The 23942-nt window shown below is 42.7% G+C and overlaps 1 protein-coding gene across 2 annotated transcripts in view; it reads left to right on the top strand.

Annotated features, from left to right (window-relative positions):
• The first annotated feature begins 207 nt into the window (after positions 1–207).
• Positions 208–23942, top strand: part of KIF27 (kinesin family member 27) — a 479420-nt gene continuing 455685 nt past the window's right edge. For both annotated transcript variants that reach the window (XM_086961311.1, XM_086961310.1), the window contains exons 1-2: positions 208–383; positions 18904–19293. In XM_086961311.1, coding sequence (XP_086817437.1) covers positions 18996–19293 — 298 coding nt within the window. In that variant the 5' untranslated portion in view covers positions 208–383; positions 18904–18995. The remainder of the gene's footprint in view (positions 384–18903; positions 19294–23942) is intronic.

Raw genomic sequence — 23942 nt, 5'->3', positions numbered from 1 at the left:
AGTAAATCAGGGTCGTTATGCCTGACCCTAACATGTCCGCCGCAGTAAGGAAGTCTCTGGCTAAGTTTTCATAGAACACCAGATCCACTGGGTGGCGCTGTGATTTCGGAGGACTTTAGTTTACTAGGTGCAAGCAAGCGTTTTCTCTCTTGCACCCTCGCGCTGTAGCGTCGACAGTTTAGGTGAAAGGTCACGCAACGTTCGTTGGTTGCTATGGAAACAGACGAAAACAAAGTACTAGAAGTGCTGGTGTGGCCTGCAGAAGTAGATGTGTATTGTGTCATAAACAGAGAGTGATATTGGGAACTGTCATCTACCTCGCATTCGCAAAGAGGCTGCTTTACAGCGTCGCACGAAGTGGAAGCGCATTGACAGCACTTCAGGTGGGCGTCTTTGTTTCCCTTTGTAGAAGGAGCATCTGAGTAGCTCTGCACACCAGGCTTGGGTATGACTAGCGGTACACCTCTGCACCACACATTTCCCATAGATTTCAGCCCCGGGCTGATGCTCCCTTTTGGGTGTGCAGTAATTTCACAGCCTCCGTACCCTTCTCAAAATACAAAAATATAGCTTGTGGTTGGTAAATTGAGCATAAGTGGAAGCGAACTTCAGCCCAAGAATAATTTACTTTGCACCTGTGCGCTGACAGCACCTCTAAAAAGAAGATGCTGAATGTCGCACACCGTGTGGGAAATGTAGGAATGTTAATCCACAATAAGTGACAAAAATAGTTGTCTATTTGTAGTACTATATAAAATGTTGGCGTGTTGACATGCTTTGCAGTGTTTTAACTATTCATGTGTTAGCTGTTCGATAAGTATGGAGTTAGTTGCCTAAGTGGGTGATCCTGTTTTTTTTTTAGATAGCTGTTTTTTGTAGGGTTTTTGGGCTTTCAATGAGAGAGTTTGTAGTGAGCCGCCACTTAATTGCAGATAAGTAAATGGGATGATACAAGGAACAGAGGTCCAGCCAATGTACCACAATCACCCTCATAGCATTCTCTCACCCATCCTCCTTTATCGGACAGCATTCCAAAGTCAACCAACATCCTATCTTGCTTCTGCCTTAATGAAGGAACGGTATGACATTTTGTTCTTACCAGTATTAGATAGTGAAAAGGTGCAAGAAAAAGTTCATCAAATGTACAGTAACAATGTCAAAATGTTAATTCATTACATACGAAATAATATTCCAATCTCCTGGGAAAACTGGAGATATCTGAACGCATCGGTGTGCGTCAGTATCATGCACCACTGTGTTACACACCTATTTTCAGCACCTCTTCTGCAAGAGCGGGAATCAAATGAAATAAACGGTTTAGCATCTCTAGCATTCATTCACAGGGTTGATCCCCAATCTCGGTGTAAGTCGTACTTCTATGTGACAGACCTTTGACGTCGTTTATGAGAAGATCAGGAGCTATGCATCCACAATCATAATCGCAATACCATTTCTAATTTCAGTCAATAATGCGAGTTTTAACTAGTTTTACGGGTTTTATTTGTATTAAAATGTTTAGTTAGTTCTGTTTTACTCTTTTATTCAACTAGTGGTCAAATGCATCAGTAAAATTACAGAATTGATAATAAAATATGGTTAGAACAAACCATAACAAAATAATGCATTCAGCGCGTTCCATAAAGGAAAGAATCCCTATTCTAATAAAAATGGGATGAAAATGGTGTTAGCAGGAACTTGTAAAGATTCTAAATTTATAGGCAAGAGTGAGGTTATAGCATGATGCTTAAAATTCCGATCAATGAGTATCAGCTGAACGTCCCATAAAGAGAGGTTCATGAAAACTCAGTAGAGTTTCAGAAATATAAGTGAAATAATCATGCAGTAGCAACTGCAATTAGGTCAGGTAAGATAGCAAATCAGCATTCAGCCTTCAGCATTAAGTTGTTAGCATTCAGGTTCACTGCATTATGGGGTACCAAAGGGGATGATGGACGGAGCGTTTGAGCAAATCAAACACTCATTCCTAGTCAACTGATGTGGGTTTAATCCATCATCATTCTTTACTCACTCCACCACCCCAGTTCAGACATGGCCAAATGCAAATCAGTCTGACCCTGTGCCTCATGGGAACAGTCCAGCCCGAACTGCCAAGCAATGTCTTCCCTGGACCAGAAACAGGCATCCTGGGACCAGTTTCGGGTTCATAACCCTCATCAGCAAGGCTATCTTGAATCCAGTGGCAAAGTGAGTAAGGGACCCACGTCCGGGCATACCCTGCCAACTTAGGGCGAACAAAGCGATACCAAAGGCGATGATGGACGGAGCGTTTGAGCAAATCAAAGACTCACCCCCAGTCAACTGATCTGGGTTTAAGCCATCATCATTCTTTAGCTCACTCCACCACCCCAGTTCAGACATGACCATATGCAAATCATTCTGACCCTGTGGTTACATACTGCGATTTTGTACATTTTAATGTCGTGCCAGTTCAATGTAAATTGCATGCTAACATTGCATGTCTCTTTTAGGTATTTTATTTTGCATTTTAATAAAACTTTCTCTCACTCCTATATATCTAAATGACTTCATTCCTGCTTCTTGAGGCTTCTTTTCCAAACATCCCGTCGGGTATCTTGCTCCGACCGTTCCGTGTCAAAAACATAGCCTGTCTCTGTGTTCTGTACCTGCTGCATTTCTTCTCTCACCCTACTTTTATCAAAAAATTCTCATTTCGTCGTCTGTCACCCTCAACCTGAACTCCCCTTTCACACTCATATCTAGAAACGTAAGGCAGGAGATAATTTGGACAAACTTTGAGTTGCTATGAACAGCTTCTGCACATTTCCCAATGTTTAACCATTATCTCTCTAGATTCTAACAGGCTATCTCTCGATATAGCGTTTTCTTCTAGCATTGGTAGAAGGAACCTTCTTTATGTGTTCAGGTACAACAGATAGTGAGTTTATTTATAGTTCAGTGTTCCATATAAGGTTCAAGCCCTTATGTAACACTAAATCCCACCATGACCTATTAAGGTTTATGCTCAGCCTTCAAATTCTCTCTGACTCTTCCTAAAGACACTGGTGGAATCAAGGTAAGGAAATATTTAAAACACGGACAACATTTATTGCACCAGAACACTCAGCCAGGACAGGGGTCACAAAGAATACTGCACTCTTCCAGGGTAGGAATAGAAACTTGAAACATCCCAGGCAAAAATGATAAATTCAGCCCCCATTTGCACCAGGTGAGTGTCTCCCAATGCGTTGCTCAGTATGATTTTCCCTAGGATAATTTTGGAAAAACCTAACAATGCGTGTTAACTGCACACTTTTTCATTTATATATGCTAGTTTTACTGGCTGTTCTGAAATGATTATAATCATCAGTACCTCGTTGAACTATTTCCACGCATATTCTAATCATACATACACCTGAGCAAAAATAGTGTGCCTGACAAAAAAAAGGACACATTGGTACCATATGAGAGACTTTCTTCTCATTCATCCATTCATTAGGCTTTAAAACAAGCCTAAAAACGTTCTATTCATGTAGTGGAATAGTGTCAAATGGCAGAGTTATATGACCAGTTTATAATGCTGAAATGTAATTTGTCAAAAAAGTTAAAACATTTTCTTGACTATATAAACCCTCAAATTTGGGGGTTAACCAGACACTTTTGAGCTGTTACAAGGGACAATTCACTATTGATTTTTAGCACACTTTGGACTCAGGGCCTGAGTTAGATCTTGGTGGACGGGTTACTCTGTCCACCAATATACAGGCTTTCTTTATGCTTTTAATATTAAAGAGCACATTGCTTTTAAGGTTTTAGGTTTAAAGACATATTTGAACTTATACTATAGCACATGTTTTGGGAAGTTTTTTAATCACCTTACGTCCAAGGAATGGGTGTTATGCTGTTACATAGGCTCCGGACGAGGGACACCACCATTTTACATGTTCACGTTTAAAGTTGACATCGTTCTTAAACGGTGATTCTTGACACACATTTGAAAGCACACACCAAGGATATAATGGAATTTATATTTCGCAGATGGGATATCCATCACAGTTGTGACAGAGTAAACCGTCTGCCAATCTAAATCAGGCTCTTAGTCTATATGTCAGATTTTGTTCATTGTTCCATGTACTTTACATTCCGAGAGCCTTCATGGCAATTGATTTCTATATCCTTTGATGGATTTATTGAGACTGCTGCTGCATTTTTATAATTTATGTATTGCACTTTAATATTTTGTTAAACCTTCCTGGTTATCTAAATTTATCAACTTTACTTTTTGAGTCATTTTCACTTATAGACTATATTTTGAAAAGTTGTTATGGAATCTTGTCTTCAGGGAAATATTGCCTCATATTTCCTTGAGGATAACACCATCCCGACCCAGCAAATGGGCTCTATTAGTGTTATGACTATCATGCTAATTATTTAAGCGAAAGCACCCACACTATCATTCATGCTTCATATAGTTAACAACATTTTGCTGTTTTTACATTTTAAATTTGGTAGGCTAAAAGTGCTATGGTGATAGGGGCCATGGGATGTATTGCCAAAGGAGTATAACACATTGGTGCCTTTTGTGGGGATAATTTACAAACAACTGTACATGTTATCTGTGTTTGCTCATTCTTCCAGGGGCCAAGGGAGATCATGCTGGAGCTGGTATTTCTTAAACCTAATATGTAGACAGGAAACGAAAGGGCCTCTTGTGTGAGATAAAACTGATATATCTGGAGGCAAAACATTCAACTGTTATGTAAATGTATGTAAATGTATAGGCATTTATATAGCGCACTACTTACCCGGAGGGTCCCAAGGCGCTTCGACCGCTGCGAAACCCTTCCTGGCTTCCCTGAGAGATGGTCCCTTAATGGGTATCTCCAGGGTGAGACCAGGCATCCCCGGCGGTCTGGTGGGGCCGTTAGTGAAGATGAGGCAAGCTAATGCCCAGAGTTGCCGAGTGTGATCGCTGATCAGAGTGGGCACCGAGGCGAGAGAATTATCGAGTCCGCTGACCCTGGTCCAGAAACCTGCCGCGCCGGGAATCGAACCCTGGTCCCGGGCCGTCATTTATTTGACATTTGCAAGGAACTGAATTTGATGTGACATTTACAAACGGTAATGCAAAAAAGTGCATAAAAAGCAATTACGATGGCAGAGGGCCCGCCACTGCCAGCTGGCCAGTGGCGGGCCCTCCGCCTCCGCACTGATGTCCCCTACCCTCCATATTATGATGGCGAGGGAAATCGGTTAAGCGTGGCGGTCGCAAAGATCAACCGCCACAGTTCTGACAGGCGGTCCTTTTCTGACCGCCTGTCGGAACTAAACCATTGGCCAACATTGCGGCACTGCCTTGCAGGCACCGCCGCAGGGATTATGATATCCCTTTATCCGTTCGTTTTTGCGGCAGACAACCCACAGCAAAACGAATGGCGGAAACGGATTTGGGGGCTCGTAGTATGCCCCCCTCAATCCCCCTAAATATCCCTGTCCCATGTGGCAGGTACCGTAGTGTGCCTGCCACGTAGTGCAGGGATGTGTCTGCACCCTCTATTTTGCATTGTGGTGGGGGCTGCTGACCGCATCCCCGCCACAATGCAAAATATTGGTGATGCGACTGCTGTGATGGCAGTCAAATCATGATCAGGATTGTGAGGAGGCCACCTCATAGGTGGCCAGTCCCAAATCTCTATGGTAATGAGGCCCTATATTTTTGCAAACAATATTTTACACTTATATATTTTAAACATCAATATTACTTACCTAAATTCGATATTCTTGACCACGAGAATTTGTCTGTGGATATTTCTGACCCACAATATTTTTGTAAATCAATATTCTGTCTCTGCACCCATCAGGATATATTGGCCTTAGTCTTGGCTAACTCACAGTGCACCCTCTGGACGTCTAAACCTTACAATGTACCAGAAGGCATGTGCAACCTTAGAATATGACAACTCTGACACCCCAAGGGAATTGTGAAAACAGATCAGTCTCTTTTGTTAGTAACGTATGCATGCCCAAAGAGAGACACAAGAAATAATCAAATTGGCATTTCAATCAATTGTTGAAGCATTGTGATTCTTGTTTAAAATACGTGTGCTGCAATGATTATTAGAAGAAAACAGAACAGAGTAATCTGCATTACTAGAATCGTAAAAAAGATGAACAACTCAACCATCGTTTTCTTACATTAATTACAGGCGTACATGAATATTCATAAGTAATACTCCTACCCAGCACTTCCTAACCTAGGGGCTCATTACGATGGCAAGGGGACCGAGTCCGTCCGCCATTGTTGCGGTGTGTGGGACCGCCCGCCAGACGGCTGGCTGCAGCACCGTACGCAATGTAAAAATGTCATGCTGTTCATTTCCCTGCACTGCGTGGCATGCACCACGCAGTGCCTGCCACGCAGTGCAGGGAAATATAGGAGCCAAGTGCACCACTACCTCCCCCCAAAACAAGGGCCGACCCCTGAATCCGTTTTGCCTGTCTTTTCGCGGTGGTATGACCGCAGCGAACAGACAGGTGGGAAGGGATATTGTAATTCATACGGCGGTGCCTGCAAGGCAGCGCTACAATGTTGGCCCATAGTTTAGTTCTGCTAGGCTAGTGGAAAAGGACTGCCTTGCGGAACTGCGGCGGACGCAAAGACCGTCCGCCACGCTTGCCTGTGGATTCCCCCGCCATCATAATCTGGCAGGGGGACCATTGCTGCCCGATGGTGGAGGGCCCACCGCTGCACGGCTGGCGGTGGAGGTCCCTCCGCCATCGTAATGAGCCCCTTAGGGAGCTTAGGGGATTTGAATCTCCAGAATACCCCAGGGTGATCTAACTCCCCAATTACTTGTGTGTATGTTTCATCTGGCAGTCCGTTCTTGTGCTGAGCAGGCCGTCATCCTTCTCAGGAACATAAACCGTATTCACCTGTGCAGGAATTCCAGCTCTGGGCAACCTTGACACTGACTGCTAAATGCTCCTCTATCTAAACAAAGGATTTATGTTGTTTATATAATAAACTTCACCCATGTTGTCATGCTGGAGCTCTAGTCAGGCCGTCATTATTGATTCTACCCTTGCAGTACTGTAGCTGAGTGGAAAACCACAAACAACAACATTTTTTGCAGTGAACTTAAGCCTGATACAGATTATTCAAAGGCCCTGTTAATATGCCTACGGAGAAGTGTAAATGTAAGCAAATCCCTTTCAGAGAATATTATCCTATATGTGTGTGCATGCAAATGTTTGTCAAGAGTCACTGTTTTAGAAAGATGTGAACTTTAAACTTGAACATGTAAAATGGTGGTGTCCCTCATCTTAGGTCTTTATAACCACATAACAATATTACTCCAGTCCTAAAACAACTACAGGTTCACTGTACTTGCACAAATCTGTTATTACTCCCAAAGTGATATATGTCTGCTTACTGTATTATTTGAATGATCAACAAAATATTCTGGAAGTGTGCAGTGGCAGTGGAGTATGATGAAGTTCAGACTAGAAGTCACATGCATGAGCAAAAGGTCTTACTCTTACCTACTCCTTTTTTTCTTAACTCTTGTCTCTATTTGGATATGTTATTTTCTCACTTAAATGCTCTTTCTGTTCTGCTTATTAGGAAACAACCCAAAGATTAGTTTAGCAATCCTTCATCTCGTTCCATTCTTTCTTTTTTTTATGATTTTGCTGGTAAGTGTATTTAGCTATTTTACTGTCTATGAAAGACCTTGATAGGTATTTAATATTGAATGAAAAATTTCCTAGCAAAGAAAAGTTTCAATTCTACTAAGGACACAGAGGTGAGGATTTCCTTCTCCTTTACTTCTCTCCAGCAGCCTTGATCAGAAATTCAAACTAAAAGAAGTAACACCGTGAACCAATCAACAGACTTTCATCCTTTAAATTGATGAGTGAGCTCCTTGCCTATCCTCTTTCTTTGCATGACAGCTGCCTTGTATTTCCCAAACATACTAACAATCAAAAATGGAAAGGATCACTAGTCCTGCAGAACCCAAGTGTGCAGGATGTACAGGGTGTCCCCCAAATGTTAACCCTCATGCACTTGTCTTTTCGTTGTTCAATGAGCTCTAATATAAAAGGTAAGTGCGTTTATTGGATTGAGTTGGCTGAAGGCAGCGACAGCACAAGCTGTTAGCTACGGTAGCGAGGCAAATTGCCATCCGCACCCAAGCGCCTCCCAACTGATGCCGCAATGCGCTATTTAACATGAGGTACCAAGTGACCTCGCACCAAGGAACAGGTTAATAATATTCCTTTCCTTACACACTTCCACTCACCGGTCCTGATAAATGCCCACAGACCACCTCACGGCTACTAGGGCAGAAACATGTCGACCTCTCCCCCCATTTTTTTGCACTGAATAATTGCGTTTGGACTTCCTAAAATCAATCCAATAAACGCACTTACCTTTTATATTAGAGCTCATTGAAGCTACCCGAATCCAGACCAATTAAAATAAACAATCTGGCTGTACGGGTATTTTAACTATATACCTCACCTTTCTCACTCACCAACCACTTCCACGATCACTACTGTCACAACCCAAGAAAGAACTTCCTGGTGGAGGGTGCGTTTTACAAAAAATAACCCAATGATTATGCACTTACGTTACCGTAGCTAACAGCTTGTGCTGTCGCTGCCTTCAGCCAACGGTTGGCTGAAGGCAGCGACAGCACAAGCTGTTAGCAACGGTAGCGAGGCAAATTGCCATCCGCACCCCAGCGCCTACCAACTGATGCCGCAATGCGCTATTTAACATGAGGTACCAAGTGACCTTGCACCAAGGAACAGGTTAATAATATTCCTTTCCTTACACACTTCCACTCACCGGTCCTGATGAATGCCCACAGACCGCCTCACGGCTACTAGGGCAGAAACATGTCGACCTCTCCCCCCATTTTGTTGCACTGAATAATTGCGTTTGGACTTCCTAAAATCAATCCAATAAACGCACTTACCTTTTATATTAGAGCTCATTGAAGCTACCCGAATCCAGACCAATTAAAATAAACAATCTGGCTGTACGGGTATTTTAACTATTTACCTCACCTTTCTCACTCACCAACCACTTCCACAATCACTACTGTCACAACCCAAGAAAGAACCTCCTGGTGGAGGGTGCATTTTACAAAAAATAACCCAATGATTATGCACTTACGTGTACTTTAAAAAGCGGGTACCCAGTATATACCGCCACAAGTTCAGAACAATAGAACAACGAAAAGACACCTGCATGAGGGTTAACATTTGGGAGACACCATGTACATCCTGCACACTTGGGTTCTGCAGGACTAGTGATCCTTTCCATTTTTGATTGTTAGTATAAACCTAGGAGACTGAAAGGATCAATACTCTACCCCCCCTTTCTTGATTTTTTGTTGTTTCCCAAACATAGCCTTACTCCATCTTCTGTTCAGTTCCTGAGCAATAAAAATAATGTTTTTAATAGTTTGTTACAATAGAGATAATTATTTTTTCCAATATAATGAATACAATGACATTAGAAGGTATAGCTCTTTTACCTACTGATAGAAAAAAATATTTCTCAACCCATAGTTAGACCACTGATTGAGGTATACAGGTGGGAAATTAGAATATTCCAAGTCTAAGTGGAGGGATACTTTTTGCCTCCATATACTTAATAGAATTGAAATTTTCCTTCTTGTTTGCTAGGAGTTTTTTCATTCTATGTCTGGACTGGAGGCAAGGATTATGTATGCTGAAAGCTTACTTACCACTAGAGTGGCCACATCCACAATAGGTTTGAAATAAAACTTCTTAAATGTTGAATATGAGGACCACTCAGCGGCATTCAGAATGCTCTCAATCCTCGCCTCAACAGGAAAGACTTTTGAGGCCACGGCACCTTGCGCGGAGTACGCTCCGAAAAGTTTGATATCTATACCTGCTTCTTGCATGACCCACCTGACCCATCTGGAGGGTCATGCAAGAAGACAGGACTGCTTTGAAATGTTTACAAATTGAAATAAGCATTTGGCATTCTCCCATGGGTCTGGGTTAATCAGTCATCCATTTGTATGCTTTCAGGCATTGCAATTTCGTGCACTCATCAAATGCTGGGTGTGAAATGACTCGTATGAGTATTTCTACTCCTACACACAGTAAACATAACACTGTCAGGGGTATACATTCTGCAAGATATATCCAGTGCTCTAACATCTGAAACTCTCCTGCAGAACACCAAGCACAGCAACATGACCAATTTGCTAGACTTTTTCTTCTTGTTCAGGTATTTGTGTTGAGGCCAAGATAAAAACAGGTTTAAGACATTATAAATATCCCAAAGATAAGAGAATATTGGTTCTTGGGAAGAGAGAATCTGATACCCCTGAGAAGTTTCCTTACCAATGGGTATTCCCCCACATGTATTCCATCAATGGGAAAATGCCTCGTTGATATGGCTATTCAAAAGGTGTTAACTGACCTATAAAACATACATTGTAGCACCAAATCTGATAGGAAATTCAGCACATGAACAGTGGAGGACCCCACAGGATCCAGGTGTTGGTGCACACACCAACGCAGCCATCTTTTCAAGGCTTACCTATACCTTTTGGTAGTGTTGTCAGCCCATTCTTTAAGGGCGAGTGTCTGAGCATGTTCTGAAAGGCTTCTGATTTTCCACTGTCCCTGGTAATCCTCCAGGCCATCAGATACACTTGCCTTCTAGGACCAGCTGATGTGGTAGTCCGTTCTGGCTCCTCCGAATATGAGGATGGTGAGGCTGTTGGATTTGAGAATCCCAGAAAAGTTCCAGAAGAGCTGGAATTCACACTTGAGAACTCCAAATCGTTGTGATAAGGATGACATTCACTTGTTGTATCCTGATTTTCGTTGATGTTCTCTTAATCATCTCGAATGGTGCTAAGGCATAACCTTTCTCTGTTTGCAAATTCTGAAGAAAGGCATCTATCACGTTGCCTCTGGATCTGGTCTCTAACTGAATACCAGGGGATCTAACGATCTAGATAGGATGCAAAGATGTCCTCCAAGAAGAAACCCCAGATCTTGCTTAGACTGAAATATTGGGTCCAATTGCCATCCGCTTCAGTCCCGAAGGAATCTTGAGTGTCAATACGCCACTTTGTTGGCTTTCCTACACAGGTATTCCGCCGTCACTGAGACCTGATTGGCGAGATAGAAGTACCAGAAGTTCTTTGTTATGTCCGTGAGGATCTTGGATCGAGTACAGCCTAGATGGTTTATGTACTGTACTGCTGACATATTTCCATCTTCAGTAGTATGCAGCATTATTAGGCCCTCTCTTTGGTCCAGCATTTGATGGTGAATGATCCAGCAAGAAGTTCCAGGCATTTGATATGGAGTTGTTTTTCCTGGTTGGACCAGCTTCCTCCTGTAGATAATCCGCGACAAGTGGTGCCCCATTACAAACGGCTGCCATACGACTCTATGATGAGGTCCTTGTCTCAGCCCAAGATGGCTTTGCTTTTGTGTGGCTCAACCCCCGTTGAAGGTCCTCTTTGGCGGCATCGTAGAGTATGACTTGTTCCGAGTACGTGAGGCCCTTCCTGTAGTGTAGAGATCCCGGGAAGATCACTTGGATGGAGGAAGAGAGTAAACCCACAATCCTCAATAGATGCCTCAGGGAGGACTTCGGTCTGGCCAACAGTCCACTGATTTCCTAGCAAACCTTTACTGTCTTCTTGTTTGGCAGGCTAAGAGTATTCTTGACAGAGTAAATGGCGAAGCCCAGAAAGGTGACAGATTGGGCAGCGATCATGGATGATTTTTGCTGTTGATGAAAAACTTCAGTTCCTCCAAGAGTGTAGTTGTTATTGCAAGCTGGGACCTCAGTTTCTCCCGTGATTGGTGCATTAGAAAAATGTTGTCCAGATACACGATCATGCGAATGCCTGCATCCTGAGTAATTCCATTGCCACTTTGAGGACCTTCATAACGCACCACTGTGCCGACGAAAGGCCGAAGGGTCAAGTTTGGAATTCATAGAGCTGTTCCCTTTTAATGAATTGAAGGAACCTGGGATGATGTTTGAAAATGGGGATTGTGAGATACATGTCCTTTAGGTCTAATCAAACTAGCCAGTGCCCTGTAAGAAGTATATCCTGAAGTAGATGAAGTCCCTCTGTCTTGCAGTGACAGTAAACCACACATTAGTTGAAATCTCACAGACTTATCACAAGTCCAAATCTTCTTTTCCACCACGAAGAGGTTGCTGAGAAACCCGCAGGGATGTAGGTAGAACCTTGTAATGGCATGCTTTGCCTCTAACTCCATCACCTCTTGAGCTAAAGGAGTGGATTGTGCATCTGAAAACACCATTGGGCAAGAGGGTCTAGCCTGAAAGGGGGATCTGCAGAACTGTGAAACCCTGTGATTGTAGTACCGAAGCATCAGAAGTAAAATGTATCCTTTTGTGGAGAAAAAGTGCCAGTCTGTCCCCCAGAGGTGTTTGAAGGGCGTTTGATGCATTTACAGGAAAAGGAATTAGCAGTGGAATTTCCTTGTGAAATGTCTCTGGATTATCTAGATCTGCCTGCGCCTCGTGCAGGGAAGAAACCCACACATTTCACTTGGTCCTGTAAGTGTCTCCTACAGGAGTCTTGGCCTCTTTGAGGAGCACTGCAGGTCAAGCGCTCCCGGCTAAGTTCCCAATTCCTCTGCAGGCCCTGGGGACATCCTTGGGTGCAAACGCCTTTTAATGGACACTTGGACCTTATCTAGTGAAGTAAATGTAGCAACAATTATGCCAAGCTCTTTCATGAAGGGGTCTTCAAAAAGACCCCCGCCCACAGGGGGATCCAGGTCCCCCATCATAGGGTACATTTTTATGAGGTGGGATCTGCGTCTTTCCGTAGACATATGATATCTATCCATACCGCCGATCAGGTATGTGTTCTTCTGGCCATTGATCCTTGTACTCCTTCTGATTCAGATCAGGACCAAACAGTGGATTAACTGATATCCCCCTATTTCTTTTCCATCTATTGCTTCCAATAGTGACGGTCCTGACTGCAATTTCAGGTTTGGGCCACACTTCATGTATAGGCCTCACCTATGCTTTATTAGAAAACTGAAGTAAGCCCCCCTCCTTTCTGTTACTAAGGTACTAGGGTGATGGTGGTGACAGACAATGAGCATGTTTTCCTCTGGGAAGTGCACAAATGTGATTTTTGGCACTGAAATCTTATCTCTTTGTAATATTGCACATGATTTTTCTATTGCACACGGGTTTCCTTTTTCTCTCCTTTTTAACCAATGAAATTCATTGATAGTACACTTTTTGTTTACAAGTGTTGTAACACATTGTATTATATTTGTATAGGGGTCTTTCTTTGCAAAATCAATTGTCCTAATGATTGTCTAACGGATTGACGCCATAAAGACCGAAACGTCGACCTTCTCATAACCAAAATAAATGTATTGTCTTTTAAGTGACGTTTACTCTCTTGTGGAGATCTGTTACTTTGTGATTATGTTGGGAGCTGATGTTTGTTATGAACTGTTTGACTAATTTGATTCTACATCTTTTCATGACATTTTTGCTGATGTGCTCTTTATGTATGTATTCCTTTTAATCCTGGTATATAAAAATATAAATATTTCTACAGAATTAGAATCTCCCGTGTGCTCTGTATCACTAATTCCCATTCAGTGTTGTTGTCTTTAGACACTTCTGGAGTTTGTTCATTTATGACTTACCCCTCTAAAAGATTCTAATAGTTACAAATCTTGCATAAACAAAATCCCCTGTAGACAGTCTTTACCCTTGTTTTTTCCATAGAGATGGCACAATTACAATTCCCCAGGAAAACTATATCTCTTTGTGCCCTCTCAGGGGAAATTAGGGTTCTCGATTGTTTAGCCTCCTCTGCTATATGCAGAATCTTTGTTGAAGGGCCAGCAATGCCCAGTAATTTATCATGGTAGGAGCATCAAGAACTGTTGATTCCCTTTTTGGGGTCTTTAATATATTTAGCAACCAGGGCACCAGGGTCTGACAGAGTCATTGTCTCTGTCAGTCAGGAGGAGGGGAAATTAAGGCATAGCCCCGAGAGAGACGAACACCTGAGGATAGTAATGGGGATCCCTTTTCGAGAGATTCCTCCATAGAAGATTAACGTCTTTGGCCAGAAAGGGCTTTTTTAGGCAAACAAGCATGTCTTTAAAGCACCTGGTCCCTTTGATTTCTATCTCAAAGGGGGGATTGCCTTGGAGGACCTAGCCTTTGCAGATTTGTCTTCCCTCCAAGGGAGGGGTTCTGGTTGGCAAGCTGCCAATTGCAGTAATTTCCTCTCCAGAGGCACTGGGGCTAAAAATTGGGCGCTTTGCACTGGGGCATCCACTGCCTCTACATTATGGTCAATAGAAATAAATTCCACCTTGTCCTCAAGGAGAGAAGAGCCATTTTAGGCCTTGGATTGACGTATATGGGTGCCAGAAGGCAACAATGTGATTGGTGAACCAATCTATTTTAGGTCCCTGTGGGAATATTCAGTAGTGCAGGTGACTGGATTTTAATGAGGAGACACAAAGTTTTTTTGAATCAGTTGTTAAAATGGCAAAGCCTGGGCAACCTTGCAGAGGATAATGCATTGATCAGGTTTACTGACCCCGAGATGGGGCGTCATGCTTCAGTCTATGTGGATGAGTCCTACTAATGTTTCCCTCCGTGCTCACTCCAACAAACAAAATATCAAGCAGCTCCAGACATTCACGCAATGTGTTAAAACGAAGTAGGAGGCTTAGACATGTCTTGTAGATAGTTAAAGAAGATTTATTCATGTAGAAATCCATCAGGCTCTGAGATACAAGATGATATATAGATCCTTAGTAAAGCCTGGAGATGCCTGGTAATGCCCCACCAGGAGCAAGGTCCTCTCTGCTCAGCCCATCACACCAACTGATTCTCAGCTACATACAAACCAACCTAAACATTCCAAGTGACCTCTCCACAGGCTGAGCAGAAAGGCAGAGAACCACAGTGGAGAGACTGCATTAGTAAATAGCACATTACAACACATAAAGATAAAATCACAAAAAAGAATACACACGTCTGGAAAGAAAATACAAAAGCACAAGTCTGGAAAGAGAATAGACAGGTCAGAAATAGAAGCAGATAAAATACAGAAAATATAGAAGTGGGGAAAAGAAGAATGCATTAAAACAAAATATAACACGTCCTTCCCCCACACAAGTCAGGAAAAGAAGAATGCATTAAAACAATATATAACACATCCTTCCCCCTTAATAACGATCATAAACACAAAAATGCATCAAGATGGTAAACACACTTTTGACAGAGAGACGAAAAGGACGCACCACCAAAACATAGTAATACATCCTTACAACCTTTTCCTTGAAAATGATCAAAACAAAAAAAATAGCAAGAAACCAAAACCGCACAAATTTCCTAAAGTGCTGCAGAAATCTCAAAAACCAAGGATAAAATACAATAGCAAAACTGATAGGAGAAGTTACACATAACAGAAGTAACCCCCCACATGTGTACCCGTCACACACAGTCTAAGTAATGTGTATGTAACACAAGACAAAACTTGAAAACCTAGGGTAACCCTTAACCCAAAACAAAATTAGGGTATCCTAATAACCCAAAACACACCCGAGTAATACAATGAGTATGATTAAACTCAGAAGTCCCAAAAACTAGGGGTAAATCTAAACAGATAAGAGAAGTTACACTACACTTGAGGTAACTCTCCATGTGTGTACCCATCACACACAGTCCATGTAGCCTATAAACAAACGAGAATGCAAACCAAAAACCTAGGGTAACCCTTACCCCACATATGTAGTTGTCATATCACACACAGCCTATATAAAATGAATACATAACACCAGGCAAATCAAAAACCTAGGGTAACCTTAAACCCATGACAGACTCACAATACCCCATATACTGCGTAAGGCACTCACAAAACAACCAATAAAGGTGAGAACACACACTCACACAACACTACACCACACCTCCTATACTGCACAACCAGAAGAGACAATAACTCAAGTGCTACCAGATGAGGGAACCATGCTGTCCCAACAGCCACAACAAGAACATACGCCTACACAACAATACACTAACGAGTTTACAAAGCTCAAAGCATGTCAGAAAAAATAAAAATAAATAAATAACAGCCATGACCTACAAATGGATAACAGAGCAACCCCCCTCGCAACAACATTACAGAGCTAAGAAGTCTCTAGCACCGGTGAGCGATGACTCACCCCAGATCCACACTGCGATGAGTCCTTGTTGATGGCTTGGAAACGTCACGTATTCCCCATATCAAGATGCATCCAATACATCCATCTCCATAAAAGTAATGACTTGGAAGAAGTCTTGAGAAACAGCGCAAACAGACATCATTTCCAAAAATAAAAATGCTCAAAATCCTTGCATGTTGATATTTAAAATGACTTGCAGAATAAATTACCTACAAGGCATAATGTCAAAATAAAAACACAAATCTCCACAAAAACGCTGACACACTCGCCGTTTCCGTATTGCAGCTTCAGTGGTGTTACTATAGAAACACAAATTTTAAAAAATGACTTCACGACAAAGTGAACGAGCGTCATACGTCATCCGTTGTTTGCGCGTAACATCTGAGGCATCCAGAACGTCAAGGCTCTTCAGCGAGTGTTAAAGATGAAGTCAGCAGTACCTCTCACGAGAAGGGAACACGCGCTGGAACTCCGACAATTTTGAAGGTAAACACACACGTAACTAAATTGCCGTTGAAGAAATAAATGTCAGCCAATTAATCCAGGAAAAGCACACGCAAAGACAAGTATGGCGGGAGCATTACCACTCAATATCCAAACTCGTGGTACAATACAAACAGGTGTCACAGCAGATCTCCAACGCCGACGATCTGCCGTACACTTCCAAATAGCAGAACACTCTTTGATGGTGGAGAGGCAAATTCCATGCCATAGAGCACCACTCCACAAGTCAAGGAACACGTGGCTGCAGTCTATATATAACCAAAAATACGTTATCAAAACTGCCAAATCTTAGAGGGGTGCAAGTTTTCCCAGCACGCATCGCTGCATCCCTCACTGCTAACAATATCCAGGGCACATCGCTGCTTCCCACACTGATGTCAATACCCAGCACACATCAATACCTTCCACTGGGATTGTGAAGTATTCACTTGAAAATAGCTAAGTAGAAATGTAGTTTTCCTTAGGCACACGTCACAGCACAATCAAGACTTCAAAATTCATTCCAAAATTGTCCCAAATCTGTAAATAAATAGACTTAAACTGGGAAGAGACTGACACCATGCGTTGAGGGCGACCGTTGACAGGGTCACTGGTGGGGCATATGGGGTGGCTAGTTTCATCCATTCCACTTACTTGAAGTCTTTAAGTCTTTAAGTTCCAAATCTTTAAATCCTTTTTAAAAGCGCTACTTCATCTACTTCAGTTTCAAAAGTCAAATCCATCCAAGGTAGCTCCATGGGTTCTTTTTAAATCGTCGCCAGTGTGAAAACGAAGTAGTAGGCTTAGACATGCCTTGTAGATAGTTATAGAAGATTTATTCATGTAGAAATCCATCAGGCTCTGAGATACAAGATGATATATAGATCCTTAGTAAAGCCTGGAGATGCCTGGTAATGCCCCACCAGGAGCAAGGTCCTCTCTGCTCAGCCCATCACACCAACTGATTCTCAGCTACATACAAACCAACCTAAACATTCCAAGTGACCTCACCACAGGCTGAGCAGACAGACAGAGAACCACAGTGGAGAGACTGCATTAGTAAATAGCACATTACAACACAATGCTGAAAATGTATTGTTCGAACCTCCAACTTTCAAAAGGGAAAGACTTATGGCACAATCCTTCTCAGGTAATGCGATTAGAATTTCTTCGGACCACCGCCTTTTTCCGGACTTTCAAAACAAATTTTAAAACCCTTCTATTCAAAGACACTTCTATGAATAATTTGTCTCATCCCAGGTCATGACCCTGAATGCCACACACACCCACGAGTGCTCAATTTTGTAATTAGATATTCTGTGCTTGTATTAGCCTATTCGCGCCACCTTTTCGTATTTTTTAATAATTTTGAATGTATCTGTAACTTGTTAATTTGTAACTTTCACCACGAGTGCCTATAAGTAGTTTTACCTACTTCCATGCTACTCTCATTCCTTATGTAATTTACTTCGCTCTATTGTAAAGCGCTCTGACATCTCTGGGTAAAGTTTGCTCTATATAAAAATGCATAAATAAATTGCAGCCCCATGACCAACGAGGAGAGGATCAAGGCACTGGGGCTGCTCAAAAGCGGGCCATCTAACGATCAGAGAACATCAGCACGGGTGCACGGCCCCTTCCTGATGCAATCTCACAGGGATCGGAAAGTCGATTTTCATGATCAAAAGTTACACCCGAGGTACATGAAATCTAACGTGCCAAAAATATACATGAAATATAACGTGCCAAAAACAGTATAAAATAAACAACTGCGTTTATAAATACTATGAGAGAGGATATATAGAGATACGTATCTGCTGCTGGAGCAGCGAAGGAAGAGCAGAGGCATGAAGCTCACTCGTCTGTTCAAAGGGTAAAAGACTGCTGATTGGTTCATGTTACTTCTTTTCCCTGGTGTTCTGGGAAATGTAGTTTGGTTTTCTTATCAAAGTTGCTGGTGAGAAATAAAAGAGAAAGAAATGCATAATCCTTGACCCTGGTCCTGACATAGAATTATGTTGAATGCATGTAAAGTATTTTGACCATTGTAAAACTGCCCTAATGCTGTCCCACACTCTTATATGATTTCAAGTAATATTTGCAAAAACAATGAAGACAAAAAACCTTCCATCAGATTTCATGCATTACAGTCAACATTTTTATTTGTTTTAGATTGTGTAACGATACTATGAAGACAAGCACAGAAGCCATCCCCCTCCCTTACAGCAACCCATACTAAGCAAGGGAAGACTGGGGTCACTGACATGGAAGAGACTGCAGTGAAGGTTGCTGTGAGAGTAAGGCCGCTTTTATCCAAGGAAATTCTGCACAACCAGCAAGTGTGTGTTAGGCTGGTCCCAAACACTCAGCAAGTCATCATTGGAAAGGACCGGGTCTTCACTTTTGATTATGTCTTTGGCAAAAAGTCTACCCAAGATGATGTTTACATAACTTGCATAAAGCCTCTGGTAGTCTCCTTGGTTGAAGGATATAATGCAACAGTTTTCGCCTATGGACAAACGGGTTCAGGAAAGACGTACACCATTGGAGGTGGCCACATAGGTATGTTTTTAAAATTAATATTCATGTTATTTGAATTTATATTTTGTATTTCTTTATTTATTTGGTTTTATAAAGCACTTTGTTGCCCGTGAGGGCACCCTGTCGCTGACAGAACAGCCATACACAGAGCAGCACGGCCAATAATTAGATTAAGAAGAGGCAGGTTTTATATTCTGCCTTTTCAATAAAGTCAAGAATATTCTATTAGTTCTGCAGATATATTCTTTTAACTGATCATTTAGACAATAAATCACGCTAGTTTGTTCTTTTATGCTTGATTACCTCTCAGAACTGAAATGTTTTCTAGCTAATGCAGTAACTGAAATGGTATTTACAGATGTACAACACTTTATGACATCTTCACCTGTAAAGCTTGTCTGTGCTGGAACCCATTTGTTTCCATGTTGTTTATTGTTGTGTTCTACTGGTGAACAACGGAATCTAAAATGTGGAAGACATTAATGTTGCTTTTACCTACTTTTTAGGTCTCGCGTAAACAGCGCATGCACTGTCGGAAGACCTATAGTAAACACAATATGTAGGGTAATTTGTCCTGTTGCATGCTATTGGTTGATTCTGGTATTGCTCTTCTTATCTCACTTACAGTTTTATCTCACTTACAGTTTGCTGTTGATCGGATACCTCACTTCCGTTTTTGTAGGAAGCAGCACCGACCAACTACAGTTTCCTTACACTGTGTGTTTATATATTATTTTGGGGACTACTTCTTTATAGGTCGAGCATCTTACACAAACACATGCATACACAATCAGCACGGTGCCCTTTCACGAGCGCCGCGCTGTTAATGGTGTTTCATTGTTTCCTCCACCATGCTCTCCGCTCTCACTCCCCCTCCCTTCTCCCCCTCCCTCCTTGTTTTATTACCATTGTACCCATTCATGAGCTGCTACGCACATAAGTTCATCCAAAACAATCAACCCATTCTTGAAAGCTTTAACAGATGGAATACGGCTGCAGCTAGGGACACTTCTCCCATTATCTGCTCATGCAAAACTGAGCACTCCGTGATGGGCGGGGCTTGAATAAAGGTCACCAGCAGGTGCAGAGTTGACCTAAGCAGCGAATTATGCGTGAAAAAGGAGGGATTCCTGAAGAAGTGCAGGGGTTGCTCTAACCCTAGGCAGGACATCAAATGTTAATCTTGCACGGCTGCCTTGCCCTCCATCCTCCTGTAGTGCCTTCCTTATGGTATCAGTCAATGTAAACAGGCATTCCGATTGGCTCACCTTGCTCCTAGACGAACTTTGCTGCAGTCTGACCTTAATGCTATGCCAGTGAGAGGTGTCACGTTTGTGATTTGTAACGGTTCCAGGGTAGATAAGGTAATCCAAATATAAACGTGCGCAGTCCCAGACGGCAAATTGAATGCATTGGTAGGACTGCCTAAATGTAAACTTGTAAGAACACGCTTGTGTGGGGTGGAGTGCGGCTGTAGAGCAGAGGCCATCTTACGTGTGGTGTTGCTGCAGAAGAGCCGAAGGGGCCAAATGCGCGATGGTTAAGGCACTAATGTATTATATTAATTTGTACTATAACATTTACAAGACGCTTACTACCTCGTCAACGTAGGATGTTGGTCTATGGTTTGGGCGGTTACCACTCGGCAATTTTTGGAAATTTTCACTTCCGAGACAATCTGCTGTTGCCCCCAGTGCGGCTCCAGTCTAACAACGCTTCTTTCAGTTTCACGTGCCACATAGGACTGAGCTCTACCAGATGTGCCACCAGTGGTCGCCTTAAAACAATCATTCTTCTGCCAGGTATAACAGGTACCAGCGGTGGAGCATACGGTGCCAAAATGTACTGCCTCATTTGCACAATTTATCCAAGAATGCACCTTAATTTTTTCATTCAGCCATTCAAATTGATATATAGTGAGGGTTCGTGGTCCCGTTTGATGTCTGTTCTTTTAAAGTATATTGGTTTAAGAGTCCCGTCGATGCCCTCCCTGCCTTAAGCTTATGTATAACCTTAGATCTGACCTTTATATTTAACTAGAATTCTATGAATAATGAAATCGCAGAGGCTTTTAGTCAGCCTTTTTCATCCATTGGTCTCTTATTGTGTTATTTACATTTTAGGTCGAACCTAATTTATACACGATAATGAATGCATTGTTGCACTGACTTTGTTTCACCACACACCCGGCACAGTGTCCCACCCTGGAATATACATGATTGCATTTGACCTTCTTGTTTGTATTGTCAGCATAATGCGTAATGAATGAATGGTTCACCAGTTTATGACCAGAGTTCACGATTCTCCACCTTTCTAGGCCATTAGTTTATTGCTGAATAACGCCCATTGAAAGTCTTGTACTTTATTGGTCTCAGTTACACCTGGTGTGTTCCGTAATGGATCGCTCTGTTATTCAGTCCCGTATTTAAAAAAATGTAATGTAGAGTGTAGATACCAAAAGACTCCACGCATCAGAACAGTAGTAACATTTCTACAATAATTCATACCGCTGGCGAGGCACTGACACATTTGTGGACAAACCACGCCCCACTAACTCTGCAGAGATGGAAGTGTGTGGGTCTCTAGTGTATCTTGTTTAAGACGTTTAATAAAATCTTGCATGAAATCCAGAGTAATGCTCTGTTAGACCTGTCAGCCCTTTGGGTGGTCCCTCCTATTTATTTATTTATTTTTGTCCCCTTTTTGCCTCCTAACTCCTTTCGCCTTTTTATGTCCACTGGGATTTTTGGTGTTGTCCTGGGAGTTAGGTGCTACTTTGTCCCTATAACTTTTTGAGGCCTTGACGCACTTTTAAGAAGTGGTGAAAACAGAGACACAAAATGGTGGCTTGTAACTGCCAAATCTTTTACATCAGAAGTTCTGACCCATAGGACTTAATAGGGAAGTTCTAGAACCTTCTAGCCAGTTCCGGTAGCCAGAGCCCAGCCTATAAAAGGTCAGGACTGGGGCGTCCATTTTAGAGTGACCAGGAGGCTTGGGTAGAATCTGGTGAGGAGTGAGGCAATAGTGTGGGGAGGAAGGCGCATTGATTGGGGTTAGATCATCCCTTGGGCCGGCTGCTCTTTTCTTCTGCCGTGACCCCCTGCCTGTTGACTGAACCCTGCCACATTTGTCCCAGTTTCGGCCAGTGGAGTGCCTCTGGTCAGATGTCCCTGTGCTTCCCCTCATAAGTTGTGGGTAGCCGTCTGGATCTAGGAAGTAGGGGCATCCAAAAACAGTGGCAATTTCAGACGAAACCTAATCACCGTGTGAAGAGCTCTGCACCGTGGGGCGGTGAAGCCTTACATTACCTGCCCAAAGTTTAGTTTAGTGCGGGACCATTGAGAGTGAAAAGCGGAGATATATCCCATCAGACGGAGGACTGAACTCACCGAGAGTGGGGTGAAGTGCCTGGCGGCTCGCCGTCATCCTCTCCTGCACGCGAGTGCCTTAGACGCGAGCTCTCCGCTGTGGAAGCGAAGCGGGAGCCGGAGGGAGCAAATCGACCTCTGTCTGGCGAGTGTGTTGCGACGTCGGAAAGGGGAGGAGAGACTCTGGTGGAGGCCGGGCCTGGGCGGAGATTTGCCTGTGAGAAGCCGATGAGGGAAGGAATGCGGAAGCGCTGACAGGTGTCCACCGAAGCCGGCAGGTCGAAGAGCAGCAAACGAGAAGGCAAGCGGAACCAGCCGGAGCGGGGCCTTCTCTTGTCAGTGAGAACAGATCGGACCCGAGTAAGAACTGCCTGTCAGCCTGGCAATTGAAGTTAGCTGGGAATCGAGTCCGGTGGGCGGGGAAGATCGTTAACAGGCCTACAGTGGCGGGAGCTATCAGGGCCTGGAAAGTGAAGCACCGGCTTTGATTTCCTCAAGCCTGCTGAACTGTGCAACGAACAACGTATCTACTAAATGAACTTGTTTATTCTAGTTACTTTCTTACTGGATAAGGACCATTCTGGGAGAGAGTGAGAATTCTGTATGCAATTTATTAATCCTAACTAATGAGAAGACGGAGTAGTAAGGCTTATTCAAAGATAAGGCCTAGTTGGTTGAGGGGCCTATGTTTATACCGATCATTCTGGGCCCAGGAGAGTTATTGTGAAAACCTAACAATTTGAGGTGGCTGTAGAGTGAGTTATATGGCTAAATGTAATAATCAACTAAAACTGCCTGTTTCTATTTAGAAATTCAGCTGTGTAGAATGAGTTACCAGTATAAAACGTGTGGAGAAATATGCTGAGCAGCTGTTTCCTCTAACTAATGATGACACTGTGACCCCAAGGGTAAGGTACCAATTGATTTCAACCTAAAAGGAATTTGTTCTTGCTGGTACCCTGATTACACTGGGGAAATATTGGGGAAGAGATAAGGTGCAGATGTTATTGCTGTGACTCTTTCAGTAAGGGATGACAAGATGTATCAAGTAATGTACTGAAAAGCTTATGAAATCCAATATTTGAATGTGGAAGATTGTACTGTACTGAATTTAAACACTGCTAGTGGTAGAAGATAATTCAAAGAACTTTTATAAAAGGTACCTGTATTTTTCTAAACTGGTGTAGTGTCGTTTATTTTTAGTGGTTGAGCGCTGGGTTACTGTGAGTGAGTGATGTAAGCACAACACAATCGCCTTTGGAGATTAGCTGTTCCTACTCTGTGCCAGGCTACCCTATG

Source organism: Lissotriton vulgaris, chromosome 3_1 (assembly GCF_964263255.1).
Source record: "Lissotriton vulgaris chromosome 3_1, aLisVul1.2, whole genome shotgun sequence".
Lineage (NCBI taxonomy): Eukaryota > Metazoa > Chordata > Amphibia > Caudata > Salamandridae > Lissotriton > Lissotriton vulgaris.
This window is presented reverse-complemented; position numbering and strand designations above follow the sequence as displayed.